The sequence below is a fragment of the Calonectris borealis genome, chromosome 12, assembly GCF_964195595.1.
Source record: "Calonectris borealis chromosome 12, bCalBor7.hap1.2, whole genome shotgun sequence".
Classification (NCBI taxonomy): Eukaryota; Metazoa; Chordata; class Aves; order Procellariiformes; family Procellariidae; genus Calonectris; species Calonectris borealis.
In genome coordinates this window covers 584462-608327 of record NC_134323.1, presented here as the reverse complement: position 1 = coordinate 608327, position 23866 = coordinate 584462, and the positions used below count along the sequence as shown (strand labels likewise).

At 56.1% G+C, this 23866-nt stretch overlaps 2 protein-coding genes across 19 annotated transcripts in view; both read right to left on the bottom strand.

Annotated features, from left to right (window-relative positions):
- CPNE2 (copine 2) overlaps nucleotides 1-18384 on the bottom strand; it is a 61082-nt gene extending 42698 nt beyond the window's left edge. For 6 of the 10 annotated variants that reach the window (XM_075160804.1, XM_075160801.1, XM_075160800.1 and 3 more), the window contains exons 1-3: nucleotides 12828-12918; nucleotides 11575-11686; nucleotides 3191-3387 (exon numbers count right to left, since the gene is read on the bottom strand). In XM_075160804.1, the coding sequence (XP_075016905.1) occupies nucleotides 3191-3387; nucleotides 11575-11614 (237 nt within the window). In that variant the 5' untranslated portion in view covers nucleotides 11615-11686; nucleotides 12828-12918. Of the gene's footprint in view, nucleotides 1-2270; nucleotides 2390-3190; nucleotides 3388-6984; nucleotides 7094-11574; nucleotides 11687-12827; nucleotides 12920-18301 lie in introns of those variants that run through there. The other 4 variants (XM_075160799.1, XM_075160798.1, XM_075160809.1 and 1 more) reach the window with 4 other exon arrangements.
- A 186-nt stretch (nucleotides 18385-18570) lies between these two features.
- NLRC5 (NLR family CARD domain containing 5) overlaps nucleotides 18571-23866 on the bottom strand; it is a 54211-nt gene continuing 48915 nt past the window's right edge. For all 9 annotated transcript variants that reach the window (XM_075160787.1, XM_075160793.1, XM_075160791.1 and 6 more), the window contains one exon: nucleotides 18571-23262. In XM_075160787.1, coding sequence (XP_075016888.1) covers nucleotides 23181-23262 — 82 coding nt within the window. In that variant the 3' untranslated portion in view covers nucleotides 18571-23180. The remainder of the gene's footprint in view (nucleotides 23263-23866) is intronic.

The window sequence follows — 23866 nt, the reverse complement described above, 5'->3', positions numbered from 1 at the left end:
ACACCCAGGTGATGCCCGTTGATTCACCAGCTCCTTGGTCAAGCGCCCAAGGCCGCCCAACAAGTCCAAGTATCTGAAAAACGAGACCACTTAATTTCCCAGGAATTGGGAAGATTTTTGTTTGGCTTACGTGATTTAATGCCCTTCAGCTGCTCATTTTGTGCTGCATCCAACACCGCTGCCTGTATCCATCCATCACACCCCGTGCTCTGCTTACCTGCTCCCTTCCAGACCAACTGAAAAGAGGTCTTACACTATCTGCAGCTGCAGTTGTAAAATGAAATCCCCATTTTTTTCTCCAGGCATTTTAGCCCAGAGTCTTTCCTTCTGTAGCCAGAAGGTTTTTCTTAGGAACGGAGCTAAATGCTTTTGCACAGATTCTGGAGTTTGGTTTCACGACACCAATTTTATCGCAGACGGCACCTTGCCCAACTCAGGCTGCCGCAGAAGGAGACGACGACTATAGCTTCTCCACGTGAGATGCTGAACAGTCAATAAAACACCATGAAAACCATCCTTGGGCGTTCCCAGTCCGCTTTGTGCACCCCCCGACTGCACAACCAGCCTGAGACGTGCATCTGCCTGGGAGACCCACCCACGTGAGACCTCTTGCCATTGCGGCAGTACTGCTGGTGATGACCAAGGTCACGGTGCTCAAAGCCTATTTGGGCATCTCTGGAGGAACCGCGGTGCCAGCAGGGTCCCTGACGCGGCTTGCAGCGGGGAGATGTACCCCTGCGCCCCTTTCCCGCGGGAGGGGGATTCTCAGAGGAATACACATCCAGTTGGTGGGTATGCTGGGAAGCAAGCTTTTGGGATCAAGCTAACGTTTTACTTATGCTACGGAATAATTCAGACAGCTGCTGAGGGTCAATTCCTTTGCGCTCCATTAGCCCGGTCAGCGGCAGCCTCGTCCCGCTGAAGCAGAGGGTTGGGAACAACACACAAGGGCTCCTTGTGTGGCGTTTACATCTCGGAGAGGACGGATTTATCCCGCCTTCACCTACTGCCAGGGACGGCAGAGCCACGGACGGTCCTCCTGTCCTTAAAGAGCCTTTATCAGCAAGGTCTTGCCCTGGCGTGAGCTTGTCTTGGCGCGGGTAGGGAGGCGGAGGAAATGAATGCAGCTCTCAGCTCCTCAGGACATGCAAGGAAAATAAAAATACCCGCCCCGAGCCGCGGGAGCGTGCCAGCGTGCTCCTCCGCGCAGAGCCTCGGTGCCACAGCCCACGGGCTGCGAGCAGCCACGCACATCTGCTGAGCGGGATGTCCTGGTGCAGCAGGGACGCCCCAGGCTGGTGAGAAGGAGAATCATAGGATCACAGGATGGTTTGGGTTGGGAGGGACCTTTGAAGGTCATCTAGTCCAACCCCCCCCGGGGTGGGCAGGGACATCTTTCACTCGATCAGGTTGCTCAAAGCCCCATCCAACCTGACCTTGAACTCTTCCAGGGATGGGGCATCCACAGCTTCTCTGGGCAACCTGTTCCATTGTCTCACCACCCTCACTGTAAAACATTTCTTCCTTATGTCCAACCTGAACCTACCCTCTGCCAGTTTAAAGCCATTGCTCCTTGTCCTGTCACTACAGGCCCTGGTAAAAGTCTGTCCCCATCTTTCTTATAAGCCCCCTTTAAGTACTGAAAGGCCACAGTAAGGTCTCCCTGGAGCCTTCTCTTCTCCAGGCTTTATCCCAACTCTGTTAGCATTTCCTCACAGCAGAGGTGTTCCATCCCCCTGATCATTTTTGTGGCCTCCTCTGGACCCGCTCCCACAGGCCCATGTCTGTCCTGTGCTGAGGACCCCCGAGCTGGACGCAGCACTGCAGGGGGGTCTCACCAGAGCAGAGCAGAGGGGCAGAATCCCCCTCCTCGACCTGCTGGCCACGCTGCTGGTGATGCAGCCCAGGATAGGGTTGGTCTTCTGGGCTGCGAGCGCACATTGCCGGCTCATGTCCAGCTTTTCATCCACCGGTACCCCCAAGTCCTTCTCGGCAGGGCTGCTCTCCATCCCTTCATCCCCCAGCCTGTGCTGATACCGGGGGTTGCCCCGACCCAGGTGCAGGACCCTGCACTTGGCCTTGTTGAACCTCAGGAGGTTCACATGGGCCCACTTCTCCAGCTTGTCCAGGTCCCTCTGGGTGGCATCCTGTCCCTCAGGCGTGTCGACCGCACCACTCAGCTTGGTGTCATCTGCAAACTTGCTGAGGGTGCGCTCGATCCCACTGTCTACGTCACGACCCCTCCTCTCCTCTCTTCCTGTAGGAATTACCTTTCCCATTTATAAGGAGCCGGCTTCTGAAACCAAGCCCATAACAAGATCCTCTGCAGTTTCTCCTCAGGGCCTCCTGGTATCAGATACGGCAGTTGAAGCATGTATTTATGAGATTTCTGGTAAGGAGGAAGGACCGATGTCTGCAAAGAGTTCACCCGGGATTTGCTGTCTGTCTGCAGCTGAACTGACCCAGCCCCCGCGCACCCAGCTCCCAGCAGCCTCCTTCCCCGCCCCATCGTCCTCTCCACAACCAGCCGCTCACAAGCCCATGAGACCCCCCGCTTAAGGACTGTTGCCCTTGATACAATTCTTGGAGGAGGCCACAGTTGTTCAGAGCACGAGGTGCCCTGGATAGCGTTTTTCCACCGGACTGACCTGCCAGACCCTCATCCAGCCCACCCCTGGCCCGTAGGAAGAGCCACTCTTCAAGCGAAACCCAAAGCCCAGCTCCCTATGTGACCCAAGAACCAGCTTATCTTGACTCACCTAGAAACACGCCCCGGTGCAAGCGGGACCTCACAACATCTCACCGTCACAGGGGATCAGCATTTCAGGCACCCAAATCCAAAGCACCCCAGCTTACAGCAGGGGATAGGATAGGAGAAGGGGCTAGGACCACTTTCAAGGTGGCAAGATGCTTTCACGCCCACCACACGCCTTGCCAGAGGTTGGCATTTTGAGATCTGCAGTTAAATCTAACCCCAGCACAAAGCAGAAAGCACCGACGGGGAAAGGACCGGTTGCAGAACACGGAATAATTAACACACCGGCACCGCGCGCACAGCCTCAGGAGGACCAGAACTTCCACCCCTGCTCGGGGAGGAACGAGGACCAGCCTTGTAGTGGAGCACAAAGGGAAGAGACACCATCACGGGCAAACCACAGGAGGTGGAAATCCACACAACTTCAGGACTTACCTCCACCCACTTCCCATTAACTTCCATGAAGAGGACGCAGAAGGGGTCGGATTTGGAAGTGACATCCCTGTCCAGCAGGTTTTGGCCACAGATGGACAACTCAACTTTGCAGACGCAGTACTGGGAGCCAACGGGCCCCGCTGGCGTGGAAGTCACGGTGTACGCCATGGACTCCAGCGGCAGCAGCTCCAGGCAGTCTGTGGGACACGAGAATGGAGAGAAACTTCAGTGCAAGTGGAAAGGCAGAAAACGCTGTCGGCGCTGGTGGCTTGGGGCCAGACAGAGAGGCCACATCCAGAGCCTCATGCTCTAAGTTAAACTCAATAAGTTACGAGGCTTTCCTGGCTCCAGAGCATCCGCCCTGCCCAGTCACCATCCCCACGTGGCCACCACACCAGGCAGACATCCTGAGTGGGAGCCCAGGAGATCATCTACAACCTGCCTTGGGTTTTGCTCCATAAATAGCAGATTTTCAAGGAAAGGTAACGTCTTCTGCTTAGCCCCCGAGGGAGGAGGGGTCCCCAACCTCTTCTTCCAGCATGTTGGCTTTTTTTTTGGGGGGAGGAACTACACTTCCACATCATCTTTCAGCACAAAAACTGGTCATCGTCTGGCTGGTCCCAAGCCACGAACCATGGACCTAAGCTATGAGGGCCAAACTTGAGCTCTGCCCCCCAAACCGTCACAGGCAAATCGTCGAGTGGGGTGGAGGGCAGCTCCAGCCCTGGTTCAGCCCTATCTCCACCCAACTCACCAGCCCAGCAGAAAGCAGTGGCTCTGGCAGCAATTAAAAAGCAGCGTTAGTTGGTTCACAGAAGAGCAAGGCAAATGTGACAACCACCAATGTGACCTGGTGTACGGGATGATTTAAAAACCCCTGTGTTATAAGAACAGCTTACCAAAAGTCCGCTACCAAAGCAGAGATAAATGTGTTTTATACCATTATTAGTGCAAAACCCCATCCTACATGACAGTTTTGCCTTCTGACGTGCAGTTTACTCAGCAGAAACCATCAAAGGCCTTCAACAGAGAAAAGGGGGGAAAAAAGAAAAGAAAAAGCATTTTCAGATTAAGTTATGCCAATAAACCTTTGCGGCTGGGGCGGCTATTGGAGAAAGCGCTCTTTTCAGCAGCTGCTTCAATACCTTTTGCCGTAGCCCTCTTTTTCAAGAGCAGCTCCTGGCTCATCCACTTTACCTGAAAACCCCAAACATCACCCTCCCCCGCCTTGATGAGCCATCTGCTGCTCTTTGGCATCGAAACCCCAATTCATATCATTTGTTTGTTTTGCCCAGGCATGAGTATTTACAAGCATTCGCGGTGCTGGGAGCTGTGCTGCTGCTCCCTTCCCTTGCAGCTCAACCTCCAAGCTGGGATGGGGATGGGGGAGAGGGATGGGGTGATCCCATCCCCTACGTGGCTATGGGAGAGGGAGCTCCGGGCTCGCCGCCGGCCGCTCTGAGCCCTCAACCCCAGCTGTGATGAAAACTGAGCGGAAAACGGCTCTCACTTCCAAGGCTCTGAGCCCTCCTCTCCTACCTGCCAACATCTCTGCTTGGCACTAAGTCACCCAAAACAAGCCTGATTTTAACCCCCAAGAGTAAATGCAAGCTCTTCATCACGGCCCGCGGCTCAGGGCAATCAGTGCAATCATTTCAGCTCCGCAGGAACCCAGAAACATCTCCAGAAGAAGAAAATCCCCATCCTTGGCTGGCGCACACGTGTACATCACCGAAAGAGCACTCACACCCCTTCCCCGACCCAGACCAAGCACATCTCATGCCGTCGCTCCCCGTTCCCAGCAGCGCGACACCAAGCCAGCAGCACGTGTGGGCAACGGTCCATCTGCCGCGACTTCACGGGGAAACACAGGCAGAAGCAAAAAGTCCTCCCGGCTCAAAGCCCCTGCGGCCATTGGGGCGATGGCTCCCAAACGCCCGTCCCCGCCGGAGCTGCCTCTGCTCCTCTCAAGCCCGTCTTGCCAGTTGCAGCTAAAACAAAGATATTTTTTTTTTTTTTTTTTCTTTAACGCACAGATCATGCAATTGATGTCTTAAAATAGATGGGCCTGTTCTATTTATGCTGCTGTCTGTCTGCCGCTCCCTCTGAAAAGCAAACACGGGGCAGCTGTGCTGGCGTGGACCTGGTCCTGCCGGAGCAGGGAGATCTGGGCTGGGTTTTTCCATCTCCCCTTCCCCCAAATCTCGGCACCGTCTCACAAAAAGCAGAGGCAGCAAATGACTCAGTGGAAAAAGCTTTTTCCCAGGGCTGGCAGGCACCAAAACATCCTCTCGGCGCGCTGCACATCGCCTGCGCTCCAGCCCCTGCGCTCAGCCTGCCGCGCTCCCGGGGGAGCGCACGGTCAAAACGGGCTCGGGGAAGAGGAGAGGCGGCCAGCGCCGGCAGGGCCAGCCGAGGGCAGAGACCTGGTCCCCTGCATGGACACACTCCCCACCCAGGCACCCAAAATCAGGGACTGGGACAGTGGCTGCTCCCCCAGGTGCCAATTGTGAGAGCTTGATGCCATCTCACGGGTGCCAAGCACAAAATCCTGCGGTTGCCCCCTCCCCAAGAAGGCAAAAGGCAGCAGGAAGATGCCGCCACCCCTTTCACCACCATCCCAGTAAAGATGATTTTCCACCGAGGAGCTGCTGGTCCAGGGATGGAGATGCCAAAGAGATGGGCAGCTCTCCCGAGTCACGGCTCGGGCTCCTCCTTCCCCCCAGCTCCAGTCCTGGTATAAAACCCTGAGGAGCGTAACCGTCCTGATTCAGCCAAGAAGTAATTACTTTAAATGAAAAAGTCATTTTCCCAGCCAGGCTGGCTCCCAAACAACCCCACGGAAAGGGTAACGCTCAGAGAGGTGGCAGGGGCGGAAGGTGGTGATGCCACCAGGGCACGGCCACGGGAGCCGCCTCCTCCCCGCCGGAGAGCCGCGGCCACCTCTCCTCCCACTGCGCCGGCAGGGATCCAGCACCTTCCGCGGGGCCAGGCAGGGGTTTGGCCCCTGCAGCCTCGGCAGCAGCCACGGGCTTCCCATCTGAGGCACCACCAGGCTTCAGCGAGCCGGTGGCATTTTAACCCCCAGAAAATGCTTTGAATTCGGGGGGGATTTGAGCTGGCACCGAAAGAGCCGGCTCGCCATCATCTGTATTCCAGTCTCTCCTCCTTTTTCTGTTCTCCTCTCCCCGCGTTCGCCGCCCTCAACAAAGTCCTGTGACTCGCTTGGCATCTGCGGCCAAATATTCTCCCGACGTACAATCCCAGCTGCCGGCTTCGTGCCGATCACACAGACACGTGGTCTCCTGCCAAAACACGGCCAGGCTACCGATGAGAGGGCTTGGGACAAGCAGAAGGTCCGATTGCCCCACGGACCCGTCTGCCGTTGGCCACAGCAGATGCCTGAAGTGGAGTCACAAGAGCAGGACCAGGGTGGAGGGACATGGTCCCCAAATCCTTTCCGGGCTCCGGCTTCCCGGTCCTCCTGAGCCGGACACATCTTTGTGCTTTGTAACCTTCAAGTGCTTTTTCCTCCATGACTTGGTCACCTCCAAGCTGCTCCGTCTCCACAACATCACGCAGCGAGTGGCTTCACTGGCTGGGGGCCAGTGCCCTGGGGCCACCCAGAATATCTGAGAGGAACATCTGGGAGCCCCAGAGCGACACACACAGATGTTCTCCTCCTCCTCCTCCTCCTCCTCACCCCACGGCCCCCCCAGTCTCTACAGCAGATCCCCAAAGCACAGTGCAGGAGGGCTGGCTGGAAGCCCTGGGATCTTTTTACCCTCTCTTACCTGAAAGAGGAGGAGGGGACGGCGTTATCTCTTTCACAAACCGACTTCTGCCCTGGGAGGTTCCCTTCCCTCCGCAGAAGAGCAGCCCCGGGAGAAGCGGTCGCTCGGGCCACGCTGAGGCCCCATTTTAAACATCATCAGGAAAAAAAGAGAGGAAAAAAAATAAGCCATGCCACTGTGCTTTAAGCGAAACATTTTGGGGGCTTTTTTAAATATTAACAGTGTCGTCAAACTTCAGTGATCTCCTCTCCTTAAAGAAATCAGACTTATTTTCACAGGGAATACCAGGCATATTTGAAACAGCCCCAGAAGTACCAATGTCCAGCAGTGACTGGTGCAAAGTCCCTCGGGGTCCCTCTCGGGGATGCCCCTTCCCTTCTTTGGGATGATCCATGATTTCTGTAATACCCCACAGAAGTCACCCGTGACTCAGTTTACCCACTCGGGCTGCCCCACTACAGCCTACTGCAATTGTAGAAGCAAATTCATTTTCTGGAAGGGGAAAATGAGAGGGAGGACCATCAAGCAGGTAAATTTGGGTTCCTCTAAAGCACAAATCTGAGCTTACAGGCAGTGGAGGCACAGCGGGAGAGCAGCGGTACCCGCGGGAGGGTGAAGAGCCGGTGAAAATGGGTTGTCAGAAGGTTGAAGCAAAGGAGAGGAGCGGGAGCACACAGAAACCGGTTGCCCAGAGCAGCAGAAAAGCTGAAACACGGCACACACGGAGCCGGAGATGCCAGGAAAAGCCGGGATGCGCCGTGATGGATGCCCGACGCAGCTCCCCACGCCATCAAAACCCGCACCGGCCGCTTTCCTCCCTCCTGTCAACGAATACAGTCATCTCCAGAATTATTTTGCAAAGCAAAAATGTTTGCCTTTCAGTCTCGCCTAGGCAACACGGTGGATGCACCAGCCTGCACCTGGTCTTAATAACAGCCTCGTTACCTTCTGAATGCACGTGCAATTAGTCATGTACACAGCACCGTGCTGCCGGTCCCCTCACCAGCAAATGCCTCTGCCGCGGGCGAGCAGGCTGGGGGGGCACAAAGGGGATGCTTGCACATGAAAACTCCCCGCAAGGATGTGCCTTGGGTGCCCACCACCGTCAGAGGACCTTCATCTCTCCTGCGAGGCAGGGAAAGGCTGAAAACTGCCTCCGAGCACCCCGGCGCGGGCAGCACAGCTGGGACTGAGCTCAAATTCTCCCAAATTTCCGGAGATTTGGGGTAGAGCCGGCACAGGGGGATGTCCAGGCTGGGCTCTGGTTTCCAGGCTGGCACGCTGTGAGCGCGTCCCACAGCCCTGCCTGACAGAAGGAGCCAAGGGGACTGCACTGAGAAATTCTGGGGGCCTGATACAGTGGGAAAAAGGGTTTCAGGACAACATAATTAAGTAATTTCCCCAGTGAACCCTTCCTGATGGAAACCGTGCCTAACGATGCTTCAATGGGTAGCGCTGCTCGTGCCAACAGCTGGTTTTCTCGCACCGGTGCTCCGAAATCCCATCCCAAGCGAGGCGTGACAAGGCTGGTGGCTGGTGGCCACCACAGCTGCTGCTTCACTTTGTGCCCAGGCAATAGTCACCCACAACGCCCAGCTCCTCTCGGACCTCTGCTGTCCCCAGAAAGGCCCCCAAACCTTGGCACGGTTTGGTGCTGGTGTAGGCAGCCAAGCCGAGCCGAACGCGAGCAGCACCCAGGCAAGCTTCTCCGGTGGGTGACGATCAGCAGAGCTACGCAAAGTCACTTGGGGTGTCCTGGGAGACACAAATGGCAGGAGAACCCCGAGGCAAACCCCGCGGCACCAGAGCGGCTTCACGTTTCAGCCCCTGCAGAAGGGTTGTGTCCCCGCTTCCCAGCCAGCAAGAGAAGATGCTGCACGAAGAGGGCGGCCGTACCCGGCTGCGTCGGAGACCACGACCTCCCAGCCAGGCACCGGGACAGGCAAGGGGGTTTTCCCAAGTCCTACAAGGCAAAGGAATAAAAGCCCAAGGGAGAAACTGAGGCAGAAAGGGAGGATGGGCCGGAGTCCCAGAGCAAGGCACCGAACACAAGTCCATCCCGGCGGCACCTCTTGCGTTCAGGCACTTTCAAGGGAAAGAGGTCTTTGGTGGAAAGAAGTCTTCGGTGGGTTGAAATGTCCCATCACCTGCCATCTCGCTGCGATCTCTGCTTTGCTTTAATATGGCACAACGCCGTTTGGTGACAGCGAAATGAATTTATCACGGGGGAGAGGGTGAAAGGCAGCTTTACCGGACTGGGAAAGGGTTCAAACCCCTTTTTTGTGGTTGGACAGCTCTAAACCAATTTGAAATCGAACGGTCGGCTTTGGCAGGTACCGGCTCTGCAAGGAGCTGGGACAGTCTAGCGAGGAGTAACCCAGTGTCCCCAAAATCCTTCCTAAAGGCACGTGGTGAAAGCAAGGAGTGGAGCGCGGCTGCCACCCAGACCCCCGGCTTAGCACACGCACCCGGCCCTCGCCCAGCCAGCAGCACCAGCATTGGGGTCCCCGGGGGGGCTCAGTTGTGCTTCTTAGCAAGATCAGGGCTGGCCAAGAAAGCGGGGCTGATCCTGCTCCCTCACCTGACCCCGGCAGCCCCATCCTCCTGTGTACCTGCCCAAGAGGGCATCGCTTGGCAAAGGGCAGCCCATACCTGTCCCGTGCCCTTGGTGCTCAGATGTCCATCAAAGAGCAGGGCCCACCCCGGGAAGATCTTCCCAAACCACAGTTGGTCTCATGGGGTGTGCCAGGGCCGGAGGACGGGGAAAGTCCCTCCGTCGCCAACACCGCGGAGCGGCCACCACCGGCCAAGGAACAGCCCCGGCCCTTCCTTTGCTCCCCAGTGCAAATAAAGCCACCCAGGCTGCTCCAGGCGCTGGGGACAAGGGACACGGCAGAGTCTGAGGACGGGGCAGGTGGGTGCCAGCGGGGCCGGACATGGGGCCACTCGCCCAGCACCGAGCCAACGTGTGGAAAGCATTAGGACACCCAGGCTGGCAGCGGCGAGGAGAAGCCCATCCTGCCGCACCCTGCAGCATCTCTCCGGGGCTGGCTGAGCCGCAACCTGCAGCACCCCCATAACGACACCGTTGGAGGGACCCGGGCTTTGGGGCCAGACAGACAACGTAACTGCAAAATGCCCCTCCAAAACAGAAACCAGGAAGCTCCGGGGACTGCAACACCGTTGTGCTTCTATTTGCATGTGAAACCTTTTGTTTAAGCCCAGGCGTTCACCGAGACCCCACACCAGTTGCCAAGGGCTGCTTTGAATCAACCCAAAGCTACGTTCCCATTAAGCTCCCACCTCAAACCATTGCTCACCCCTGGGAGGGATGGGGACGCGCAGGCCAGGCACCGCCTGTAGCACCCAGGACGGAGGGGGCCGGGGCGGTGAAGAAGAGAAGGGAGAGAGCCAGGATTTGCAGCAGGACTGGGCAGGGAGCGGGACGGGCAATGCAGATCCCAGCTGAAAAATGAGGCAGAAAAAGCCCCAGGTCCCTCGGCAGTCCCCAGAGAGAGACTTCGGGGGGTACCTGTACCCCACGCGGGGTCTCAAACAGCCTGCAGCATCCTCTCCCCCAGCTCCCAGGGAAACCACAGCAATTAGCCTTGTGGCAATTAAGTGGCAATTAGGTGAGATGGATCCCAGCACCCCAGGCCCAGCCCGGGGCAGGCAGGGGTGCCGGGATCCCACCCTGACCATGCAGGGAGAGTTTCACCAGGAGAGTTCATCTGGAGATCCATCTCCAGAGAGCAACCGGAGGGATAATGGGGACACGACCCACTGAGCCACGTCCAAGCATCAATAAATCTGGGGTCGTAACTTTGAAGAAAGAAGCACTTCCCATGCAGAAGGACCTGCCCATGGGGATGCTCGTCGCTCCCTCTGCAGCCTTGGGTCATGCACCCCTGACTCGTGGATTTGGGAGCCCCATCCAGCTTCTTCAGCTGGATGCAGGGGGAAAGATCGTTGCTTCCCTGCCCGGGATAAGTGATGGGTGAAAGGGAACCTGCGGAAGCCATAAAACCTCCCGGGGACCTCCCAGCGGTCCCTGTCCCGGGGACACCCCAGGTAAAGCCGCCTTAGTTCCCTGCTCGGGGGCAGCGGGGACGTTGCAGCCCTGCCTCCGGACACCCCGCCGGCAGCCGGCTCGCAAGGAGCTACGCGGTGTGAGGATAGGAGCTGTGACGCAGCCTGTCCCACCCATGGGTGCCGCTGCCGGATGGCCCAGGAACGCCCTTTGGGAGCCCAGCCCTGGCTGGGAGCTCAGCCGTGACAGCAGGCAGGGGCCACCGGGCAGGCAGGACCCGCCGAGGGGGCTCGGGCACACACCAGGCCATGGGACGGGAGCATCCCCTGCCCGACTGCCGTTTCCCAGGCATCCCGTGGGACGCAAGGGGACACCGCTCCATCCGTACGAGGGTGCTGCAGCATCGGCTTCCCCGGTGCCCCACAGAGGCGGGACACTGACAAGTGTCGGCGTACCGTAACAGCATAACACATCACGCCATAATACCAGCGTAATCACATTAGCAGGGCCGGCACACAAGACCCTCGACGGAAAGGGGACTGGGAGACATCATTATTTACGGTCCCTCACGCTGGCAGAGCTCCTCTGCTGCTCGTGCATCACCAACAACGGCACTCAGCAGACGAAGACCTCGCAGGCCGCGGGTGCTCCGCAAGGCGCCGCGGCCCCAACCTCGGCTGCGGCACGCAGCCACCCCGCCACAGCCGGAGAGGATGGGGCCGTCCTGCTTTCTGCGTTCTACAGACCTCCTCCTCGGGCAAAGCCCCTCGCTGCTCTGTGCCGTTTCCCCTCTCCCCCACCCGAGGGTCCGACCCAAGGCTGACCACCGCCTGTTGGGATTCAGGGCTGAGAAGAGAGCTGCCGGCAGCCGGAGCTAGGGAAGATGCTCGGAAGAAGCCGGGCGGATGGGAGTAACCATCCCCCTGCCCGGGCCCGCGAGCGCGGGGGCTCCCTGTGCTGCCTGTAAAGCACAGGGCTCGTCAGCACCATCCACCGCTCGTCTCATTTTGAAAACAGCATCACCCGAAAAGCCACTCAAAAGCACTTCCCCTGCCCAGTCCAGAGCTGAGGCAGCCGCCGCCGATGTCAAGCACAAATCCACCACCTCAGCTGCCTCTGCCATCCCCACGGGTGCAAAGCGGCTGCCGGACTCTGGGAGAGAGCGGCCCCAGCGAAGAAACCAGTTCCTGATGAAGGACCCGCAGGGTGGGAGCAAGGCTCCTCCACGCAGTCCCACCCCTCTCCCCGTATCGCCACGCAGCCCTGACGATGTCTCCAAGGATCCTCCGCATCCCCCCGTGCTACCACCCAAACCTGCCACCCTGGCTGCTTCCCCCACCCAAGCAGAAGCTGGAGGGCCCTGGGGCTGCTCTGCCCCGAGCAGCCGCCCCGGAGCTAAGGGGAGCTGCCGTCCCCCGGGAGGGCATCGGGAAAGGCAACAGCCTCCGCAGTGGTCCCATACCTCCGGCAGCATCCCTCCGGGGGGGGCCGGTCCCCCCGCCACGGTGGGGACACGGCCGCTGCCCGGTCACTGCTGCAGGACCCACATCCTCGCAGAGGGGCTCGCACCCGCAGAGACGTCGAAACTGGGGATCTCAGTAAGCCAGGGGTGCGCGAGTAAAACCAAACCCCTTTACGTGCTCCCGCGCGCAGGCAGCCTCGGGTGCCAGCTGGCTGGCACCGACCTGCGCCCTCGGGCAGAGCCTGCCCTGGCACCGGGGGAGCAGAGGGAACAGCACTCGTTCTCCAAGGCTCTCCGGAGGAAGTCTTAAAATGTCATTGCGCTGTCCCCAAAGTATCTAAAACCGCTTACCGGCAAGAAATCACGAGCCCTGAAGAGCAGGAGAGCCGAGCGCTCCAGAGAGCGCAGGGCCCTCGGGCTCCCGACGGCAAAGGTGTTTCCGTATTCCTCCCCCGGCGGAAAGCAAAGGGCTCCAGCCCAGCAAACGAAAGCAAAACTCGCTCCTCCGCACCCAGCGGTGACGTGCGGCGGGAGGCAGCGCCGCTGCTGCCGGGTCTGGAGGAGCTGCAGGGACCCAGCGCGTCTCGGGAGAGCGCTCGAGAAGTGGCAAAAACATAAAACAAAAAAAAGTATTTCCTCTAAACCTGAGAGAAAAAAGAGGGGCTCGCACGGCTGCACCATGGGTGCCTCTGCCGGAGGCAGAGCCCAGCCTTGCTGCATGCCCTGCGCTTGCTGCATGCCCTGCACCCGCTGCACGTCCTGCACCCGCTGCACGTCCTGCTCGCAAATCCATGTGCGGTTTCTGGAGCAGCAGCAGCTCTGGGCTTGCTGCTCAGAAATGGAGAAAGGGCAAGCGAGGGGCAGGGCAAGACGAGAGCGTAGCAGCATCCTCCGTTAAGGGCGCGCAGGACAAGCCAAGCCGCGCAGACCGACCCCACGGCAGTCTCCGCTGGCAAACGCGTATTTGGCTTAGATACGCTGAGAAGATTGCACATTTTCGCTTGATTACAGGCTTCCTCTGGGGCTCAGTTTAGGGAAATCTGTGATTTAGGGCAGAAAACATCGTGATGTCGCTGTGAATCCTGGCGATCGCATCAAACGCTGCGCACAACCGCCCTGCAAAGCAGACCCAAGGAGAAGGTTTACGCGTCAGCTCCGCGCCCGCGGCGTTCACACGCTGCCGCTGTCGGGGCAGCCACTTCCCTTCGCCGTGCCGGAGCAGAGAGCGACGTTGCCCGTTGGCCGCGGGCCAGCGGGAGGCTGGGTGCCGCAGGAGCAGCCCGGCGCAGGCAGCACCCGCGGAGGCTCCGGCCGAGAGAGGCGAATGCCAAAGAGGACTCGCTCACCGCCCCGCGGCAGCGGTGCTCACGTCGGACGCGTGCTCCGGGTGGGACAAACAAGCAGACCAGGAGACGCAGGGAGGGAGGAGAAGGCACTCTCAGGATTTTGGGCAGATTTTCACTTCCAGCCACTGCATTAAAACTTTCCCACCCCGACACTACAGCAGCCGTACAAGAGCTGGGCATGCTCTCCCGATGAGGGGGGATATATCTGTTTCAACAACCAGATTTGGAGGAAAAAGTTGACTTAATTAAAGCCAGACCCTACGCAATGTAAAGGAGCCGGGCAGCCCCGCGAGGAAGGCGGCCGGGCTGTAAAGGACGTGCAGGCAGCGGGGCTCCCTCGCGGGTGCAGAGGGAACCTCCTGCATTTTAAGGATGCTTAATGGATACTGGCTGTTTAACTTATTAAAGGCTTTTCTAAGTTACTGAAAACAAAAATGCTGGCTTTCTGAATTTTAATTGAATTCCTATTTCCAGCCAACACCATATATCACATGTGAGAGGGGAAGAAAAAATCATCACTTAAGTGATGAGAAATAGCTTTAACTGCTTTCTAACGTAACCGCATGCCAGAATCACAAGCATGCCAGCCAGAAAGGCCGCGCCAGCGGCCCCGGCACTGGACAGGCATGCAGGTCCCTCCAGCCCCTGCACCATTTCACCCCCATAGCAGCCACAGCTTCAGGGCCCTTCCCCTGATAACATAAATAAATATTAATTAATGGTAGTTACGTGCAATGCTCATTTGCACCCGCACGCCGACACCAAGCCACAAAGAGCACCGCTGATGTCCCCGTGGGCTGGAGCCCACCCTCACCCCGCAGGCAGGGTGGGCTCATCGCTACGCTCCCAGCTTTTCCTGAAGAATTGTATTTTATCGGCCTGCTTTGCAGCAGAGATGCTGCCGCTTGACGTGCGAAGCTTCACCCGGAGACGGATTTGTATGCCAGCGATACAAAAAATACGGCGGCTTATAATGAGAATTACGTCTGATAAATTCTCAACCCCTTCCCAACAGCTTTAGACTGGGAGGGAATATAAAACTCGGTTTAAATGGTTGCGCAGCCCTGGACTTGCTGTTTAACAGCAAAACTTGTGTTTCCAGCTCGCCTCATTTTTGAAATCAGCCTCACGATGGCTGATGTTTCTTCCTGAATCCTCGGCTTCTGGAATCCTGTGATGACGGAAAATCCGGGGCTGGGGGGAAGGCGACTATTTTAGACGTGAGCTTTTTCCTGCTGCTTACAGGCAGAAAATCTGACACCTCCCAAACCCAAATCTCAGCAAAAGCAGGAGGCAAATAAAAAGTGGAGCCCTTCTTGCTGAATATTATGTTTGTTTGGTTTTCTGCTGTTTTAACAACATTGTTATGATCACCTGAGTTCCCAGGAATTACTTTTTCTCCTGCTCCTGCGATCCAAACAAGTAACCTCGCAAAGCCACCGGCCAGGAAACCGAGCCAAAGCAGCAAAAAGTGATGACTCAGGCCCCTCAACAGATATTTTAGAAGTTTAAAAGACAAACTGTAAGATTCTGGAGGGGGGAAGCGTTCAATTCTTTTTTTTCACGCCGTTTTGCAGTTTTGCATCCTGCCAGGAGCACCGTTTCTGACGCCTGGCTACTCCACCGTGCCAGAAAATTTACCTTTTCTTCTCCTTTCCCCCCACCCTGCCTCTGAACGCAAGCCAAGGCTCTCACATAAAGAGCTCCTTATGAGAGCTGGCAGCCCCGGAGCAGGACAGGAGACTGCAAGTGTTGCTTTTTCATCAATTAACCAGGTATTACGTTCTCGGCACGCCAACAGCTCCCGGAGAACAAGCCCTGATTTACGGTGGCGCAAGTGACTCCGGCCAGCTTTCCCCGGGCAGAGGTTTCCACTGAAGTCAGGGAAACTCTTTCCACCGGCTGTAACGGGAGCAAGAGAAGGAGTTGTTCCTCCCAGACTCTTCACATGCCACACTGAGACTGCTAAAAGACGACCAAAGCCGATGCAATTCCAGTATACAACTGGGCAGACTGGTAAATCACAGGGTAGCTACCAGCCGCTCCAGCACCGCATAACCCCACTGTTTTGGGGTGAGGGAGGAGGATCGCTGGAAGATGAGCGGAGAGGAGGACTGCTGGGGGATGCACGGCAGAGACATCACCCCAGGGCAGAGAGCATCTTCACCCGCAGCTGAGCTCCGGCGGCTGAACCCTAAGAGGATTTTTCCGCACTGGAAACCCTGGTGCACGGGGCCCGTGCCCCTCGCCGCTGGCAGGCACCGGGGTCCCCTGACTCCCCGCAAGCAATGGCTTTATAAACTGCACCGGCTTGCCAGCAACCGGCACAGGGTCCCTTGCAGTCCCCCAGCGCAGACCCCAGGAGCAAGGATGTCCCCAGGGCGAGACGCGCTGATGCGGCTCTAAATGATCTCATTTCTCTTTAGACCGAGCTCAGAAAGGCAGCGAGGAGGGAGAAGCGTCACAGCCAGCGTCTCAAATACCAGCAGTCGTAGGACCCTGCCCACCCTCACATTGCTACAGCGCGATGTCTGCAACCCGTCCAAGAGATGCAAACTGCGAACCCCGACCAAGCAGGTCCTGGGAACAGCGTGGCCGACAGCGCCGGTGGAGGCAGGGTGCCGGCAAACCCCGGCCCCGGGGTGGTGAGGGATGCCGGGCTCTCGGAGGGCAGCTCCAGGACTGCTCGTCTGCCCAGGGCAAGTGCTAGGGGCTGCCTGCACCACAGGTAGGTGCAGTTCTGGGGGCAGCTGGGAGCCTCACCGGGTGCTTCCCTCCACGTTAGCCCAGCCGGGATGCTCCAGTGGCAACAGCAGAAAAAGAAAAATGCACACCACCAGAAAATGCGTGTCCCAGGCTATCGCACAGCTGTAACCAAAGCAAATGCAGCGTTTCCCTGAGGCTACTCCAGGAAAACATCCTCCACCGACTCAGTTCTTCAAAACAGATCCTTTACACATGCCCCGAGCTTTTGTTCCCAGCCTTCCTCCTCCCGTTGCTCTGCTCCCTGTCCCCCGACAGGCTTCAATGGGATGTGATTTCTGGCCCGTAACAAAACACTTTCTGACCTCAGAAAAGCACAGTGGTATCACACGTCGGCGTGAAAGCCCCCGGTACCTGGCCCTGCAGGAGGAGGCTGCTGCCGGAGACGAGGGGAGCAATATCAGTACTGAGCACCCCTGGGCTGTGCTCGCACCGCCTGATTCTGACTCCGGCTTCTCCAGCAAGGGTCAAGTGCATCTCCAGGAGGCTTCAAATCTGGTGCTCGAGGTTCACGGGGATCCTCCCAATTGCTTCCCGCGAAGCAGCTCAGGCTCTCGGGGAGTCAGCAGCAAGGACCCAGCCCTTCGGAGATGTTTCTGCCACCGAAGCTCAGCTCTTGACTCACCTCTAGCTCCTGTTCCACCATCCTTGCGGTGACCAGCTCCGACGGGTGTGTTTGCCCACCAAGTCCTCCAGCCCCACAGCCCCGCTGGCTTTAATCCAGCCGTTCGCCTAAATTAGGGTTACTCACCCGGAGATTTATTGCATCAGGTCCTCAGGCTGGCGGAGCTGATGGGAAAACACATCCCTGCCTGCCGTCCTCCGAGCACCCTCACGCTGCCGAGCGAAACGCTCCACTCACCGCTATCTCGGAGGACGAGGCATCTTGCTGGGCGCAGAGGAGAGAGGGGCAGCCCATTCACAAGCGTAAACCCTCTCGGTCCCCCCCTAAACGCACTGCACGGAGGATATCATCACCAGCCAGAGCGGCATCGGGCTGCAAACAGCTCCCGAAGAAGCGCTTCTGCGCTTCCCCAGCCTTCAGCTTGCCAGATCCCCTCCGCGACTCGATGCCGGAGGAGAAGGAGAGGAGCTTGCGGCAGCTGCCAGGAAAAACCCCTACCAAGCGCCCCCAGCCTTGGGGAGCGAAGCCACCATGCCCCGGCGTTTGTCTGGGGGGTTGGGCATCTGGTTGGCATCTTTAGGAGTGGATGCGGACACAGAGAGTGGGGACGGGCAGGATAACTTTTACATCGTGCATGAACGGAGGGGCCCAGGCTGGGGAAGGGGAGCGTAAAGTGATGGGGGGGATCAGTCCCAGGGGATGCAGGGTCTGATGCAGGGGCTGGAAGGTCTGTCCCAAGGGATGAAGGGTCTGTCCCAGGGGATGGAGGGTCTGTCCCAGGGGATGGAGGGTCTGTCCCAGGGGATGGAGGGCAGAAGGGACACCACGCACCCCCAGGACAAGCCGGTGGGGACACTGCCCCGCAGGTCCAGGGGCTGATACCCGGGTTATGCCGGCCAGCACCACCTCCCACCGGCAGGCATCCCCCACGGCTATCACCACCCACCCGATCCACGGTGAACGATCTCGCCGTGGGACTGGCTCAGCCACCCGTGTCAAGCCGGATGGTCCCCTCTCCTCGCCCTCCACTCCCACCCCCCCCGCGCCCCTCCGTTATCCCCACGGCATCCTCGGGGGCCGCCGGTACTCACCGCTGCGGGCCGGGCCGGGCCGGGCCGAGCAGCTCCCGCGGGGCCGCGGGCTCAGCACCTCCCCACGGCCGCGCCCGCCGCCCGCCCCACGCCATCACCGCCCACCCCCCCCGTACGGGGGGGGTGGGCGGTGATGGCGTGGGGCGGGCGGCGGGCGCGGCCATGCGTGGGTTCCCCCCCGCCCCCCGGACGAGCATCATGCGTTTCGGATTAAACAGAAAAAGGATCCACCCCAAAACTTCCCAGCTGGTTTCTTTCGCTTCGCCCCTTGCAAAAAAAAAAAAAAAAAAAAAAAAAAGCTTTAAAAAAAATAAAAAAAACAATGCATGGAAAGGCTGGAAAATTATTTTCCGTGTTATCCGGCCAGCTACAATGAAAACATAACTTTGTTGGACCGACACCCTCTCGCTTTTAACCAAAAAACAGTGATTTTGTGCGGCCTGGATGCCAGCGGGGTTCACCCTGCCCAGCTGGTGTGGGTGCTCCCGGTGCTGGCATCACCCTGCCAAAATCAGTACGGGGTCCGGGTCAGGACCCTGTGCCCCGCGGTGGCTCGCTGACGCCGCTTCCCATGGCGAAAAGCTGATTAAACAAGGGAAACAGGCGGGCCCCAAATGCGTGCCCCAGAAGTGGAGGGGAGCCCAAGGCACCGGGCTGGCCAGGATCGCACCTACCCGTCACCCTGCTCGACCCAAGGACCCGGCGTGCTTTCCCTTCCAGCCTGGTACCACCGGGGTTTGCACCCAACCTACCATTAGCAACCTCACCCGACACTGGGCGGACACATCATCGGGCGTCAGGGATATTTATATCAGTATTTTTGATGTGGAGATAGGGTAATAAGATTGGAAAGCCTCCCTCTGAGGCTTCAGATTAAATAAACCATCTTTATTTGCACAGGGCCCTTTCCTATGGGCTCTGCTCATGCTTTTAAAGATCACGGGCAAAATAAGCAAGTCCCGTATTCCCCCCTGGCCGGCTTTCCCCCCTCCTGCAGCTTGGGGTGTTAAAGGCAGAAGAGTTTCAAGGCACCGAGTCAGTTTTCAGCATGGATGAGGTCCCCCCCTCCACCAGCCCCGCTCCCTTCCCAGCACCCAGGAGCGGGGCAGGGGACGCAGACGGGCTCACAGGTCACGAATGCTCCTGCTCGGTGCAGGCAACTCGACAGGCAACATCCAACTGAAAGCTGAGCCTAGTTTTTAGGAGCAAAACTCTTCTTCCTGTGTAAACCCGGCCAGAAACCATCACAGGAAGGGACAAGGTTGTGCCTGAAAGAGAAATTCAGCGGGAGAAGTGGGGTCTGTGCCAGACCTGCCCTCCTACCTCCACACCCATGGCTTAAAATGTCGCTTTGGGGGAAATAGGGAGAGGCAGCCAGTATTTCAGGAATGCCAATGCGCCTATTTTCTCCAAAATCAGTGTTTTTTCTCCTGCCCAGCATGATGCGTCCAAGTCACAGCAGGTTCAGCGCTACCTGGAACTGGTTTTAGCAGAGGGGAAACGGCGGCTGCGTTTCCAGCTCTACAAAACAGCAGCCATCGTGTGCGAAAGCCCGGCCCAGCCTGGCTCCGGCTGTTCCCTAGCACAAAATCCGGGCTCCTCACCGCCCTCCAGCAGTGTGTTTATTTACAGCAGTGTATTTCTTTCTAAAGATGTGGTCTCAGGGGGCAAAATCCCTTCTGTGTATGAGACCAGTACTGACTCGTTCAGACATTGTCTTCCGGAGACTGCAGGCAGCCTGAAACAATAGGGGTGTGCGGAGCATCCTGACACATTCCCATTTTTGGACCGTGATAAATCTGAAACGTAATAGTAACAGCTCTAAAAATGGCCCACGTTAATTATCTATTTGGGAATCGTTTTGGTATTCAGCCATCACACACAATCCCCAACGGCCTCACGTCTTCCTGCATACCAGAAGACTCATTTAACCCCTCAAAATTGGACAAAGCCTCCAGGTTCCCCTTGGAAACTTTCAGACGCGACCACACACTGGAATATGGGCATCAGCAGCGCAGTGAAAATGGGAAGCACGCTGGGGAAGGGTGGCCTAAAAGACCCAGGCATTCGACCTAGGAAACAAAGTAGGGACCGACCGTGGTGGTGTTTCACGTACAACTCAATCCGAATCTCCATTTTTTTAAAATGCAACCCACGCACTCAAAACATAGCACAGAGCCCGGTTTTAGCCGAAATCGCTGGACTACGGACAACCGCGTCCCATTTTTGGGGTTTTGCTGACACCTGGTGTTCTGGAAAAGATGCTGTGCCATGCGGCAAGTCCCTCCCCGGCTGCTGCGGGAGGGCCGCTCTCTCAGCGCAGACAGACGCCTCTCTGGGAGCTAATCCTGAATTTGGGGAAGAACCTGAGAAAGGCAGGTGTGCATCTCGATTTCAGAGGCACTCTTTCACGTTAATCTCAAGTCGAGAGAAGTTGCATTGTAGCATGCAGCATTCGTTGCATGCCTTGTTACGTTCCTGCAAACCTCATGGTATAGATGTACGCTTCCTAACTTCGGGGAGTCAGGGGAACTGCAGGGGGGAATCTCAGGTCTCATTTATTTTTAAATAGCGCATTTCATTGCAAGGGAAAACAATCCAACGATGTGATCCAAACCCAAGAGATGTCTCTAGAGTGGCTGCTCTACCCAAGGCAGCCAGTTAGGGTGAGCACCCAAGATCCAGAAAGCAAAACTGACTTCAACAGTCAAGCACTCATCAAAGCAGCATTCTTAGTTTTTCAGTTAAAGCACATTTTTCCCCAACAAAAAAGGAGGAAAAACAATACGCAAGAAGGCATGTTTCACACCAGTAAAGGAGGAAAATAAATTACTGTGACACCTGAACAAGTTCAAATGCAGGAGGCATCAGGAGGCGATGCAATGGAGCCGAACAAAGATCTGTTCGACAGTGATATTTTCTGGTTTTCCCCCTGGTACATGGGCCTGTGGTACAGCGAAAGGCTCTGGCTATGGATGCTATCGAAGATGGCAAAATGGCCATCATAAAGTGCATTAAAAAGTCCAATCCCAGTACTTCCCTTCTTCACACAGAGTAAAACTCAGACTCTATCATTCATCACACATAGTACTTAGTCCTACTAAAATGATGTTTAAAATGGAGGAAAAAAAGAATTTTCAGCTCACAGCCTGGACTGAAACAGCAAACTCTGTCCAACCTCTTGTACTTCCAAAAGGAGCCCAGGGCCAGAGAAGAGCCCAGCTGACAAACACGCTCACCTTGAAAGCTGTGAAGGGCTAACGGCACCGAGACACCTTTCGGTACGTGATCACGCTGCCTTTTGTGCCACGCTTTTCCTTTGATGGGTACTAGGAAGGTTTGCATCTGCAAACTAGATCTGACAATAGAGGATGAAAACAGAAGCCACGTTTGGTGAAGCTTTTCCTAAATTCCAGTGTTTGAATCTTAGGTACTTGATTACTTCATTGAATTATGGCCTGATAAGGAATTTCACTACCTTTTTTATTTTGTTGTTGCTTTTAAACCCTTTTCAGAGTACAGTCTCTGCAAAATGTGTCCCACCTCCAGGCAACGATGTTGGTATCTCACAGAGTCTGATCTTTAAATAAGGACAGTGGCTCCCCCAGCGATAACAGGCACCAGCTCTCCATGTCCTCTGCCCAAAGGTTTGCCGGACCAGCATTTCCATCTCATTCCAAACGCCTGCCCTGCCCAAATCAGATCAGTTACGTCTCCCCAGGCAAACACTACTGTAAACAAAATTTCATAAATAAATCCACTCAAGGATTAAATATTTACAGCACAAACACGTAAGGAAAACATTGTAAAACAACTTAATAAATAGTGAGAACAATGGGGCCGCACTCCTGCAACTCAAGCTGTCTTTCCACACGTGCAAGGAGCCGCTGTAGTCCATCTCCTCCGCTGAGCAGCAAACGTGGTGTTTGGGATCTTCTCCCTCCAGTTCCCACAGGTTTAACATCCATTGCCCCGCGACACGAAGGCTCTGGGATTCAGGGGATAGTAGAGGCTTGAAGGATCTACCAGGTGGTCAACATTTCAAGCTAACCGACCCCTCGCTTCACCTCAAAGAGATCAGTGCAATCAAGTCTTCCAAAAACTCCACAAAGGTCTAGAAAACCCCATGTGAAAATAGTCAGTAGTGCGTCTCCTCTCACACAGAACAGTCTCAGTTTTCTTACAAATTGTTTTACAACCTCAGCACTTTCAAGTTTCTCACTGAAATTTATGGCGATATCAGCCTTTCCATGTTATCAAATATTGATCATTTTGGACAAAGATCTGAAATTTCAAAAGTCCTGAAGTTTCTACTAGGAAACTGAGGCAATTCTGTATGAAAAGGAGCCTGACATGGAGTGAACAAAAACACATTATTACCATTTTTTGCCTAAAAATCACAGAGGTATTTCACACACAGTTATACACAATTTTCAAACAGCCTGCTTGAGTGCAATTGTAACAGGGCGAACAGTTTACAGTTTTGTAAATAATTTTACATCCTCTCCTGGAGGATGTGCATGCTTTTATTGGAACACCCTGTATGTGTTGTAAATTTGATCGAAGATAATGAAATATTCTGCTTGCTTTCTGAATGCCTGAACAGATGCACCTCATCCTCTTGAAGAGAGTTTCAATGTTTTTACACCAAGAACACTGCCTTCTCAGCAGCGATTCTTTCGTCTTTTCCTTTTCTGTACAATAAAAGCTCACAAGAAACAAAACACCACTAAGTGTTCACACTTGGTTCAGTGCAACGAAGGAAGACCTAATAGTTACAATTGTTAATTGTAGGAACTTTGACTTCCTGGGTTCATCAGTGCAATTTTTGAAGGCAATGGAAGACAGAGGGAATTCCTCGTCAGGCAAGGGCTCTTTGCTAGTAGAAGGAGAAACAGAGTCTTGGATCTTGCCTCGTCAAAGTCTCAGCGAGGCCCTTGGGCACTGGATTGTCCCACAGCCTACAACGAAGCAAACGTGTTACCGTAGGACTAGGTGTGGTAGGCGAGGAGGTGGCATGCCGAAGACAGCAGAGGAGGCAGCTTTGAGTTTTCATCAAAGCAGGTCCGACAGTTAGACAGGAGCAAGGTATGGCCATATCTCAGCGACACAGCAGCAACCCAGCAGCTGCCGACCCGTTGAGATGGACTCACTTACCTAGCTTGGGAGAGAAACCAAGGCTTTGAGAAGTCCTCAGGCCACCAGGATCTCAGAACGGGGAGGAAGAACCAAGTTACGCGCAAGCCACCCTTCTTCATCTACCTCATTTGGTGGAGTCTACCCAAAAGCTTCCCATACTGGGCCTCTACCTTGTGAAGCAGAGTTCCCCGAGGAGCCAGAGGGACTGCGTGCTGTGCTGTGTCCACCAATCTGAGCAAGCACACAAACTCCAGCCGGGACCAGAAACGTTCCTCAGTGGTTACTCTCGGGCTGCTCTCACTTTGGGGAAGGCAGAGCCTCTTTTGGGCCAAAGAGACAGCCCAGGTGGGAGCAGACACTTGGCTGTGGGAGCTGTGTTACCAGAAAGTTATCAGAGGCACTCTCGGAAGAGTGACTTTTCAGATG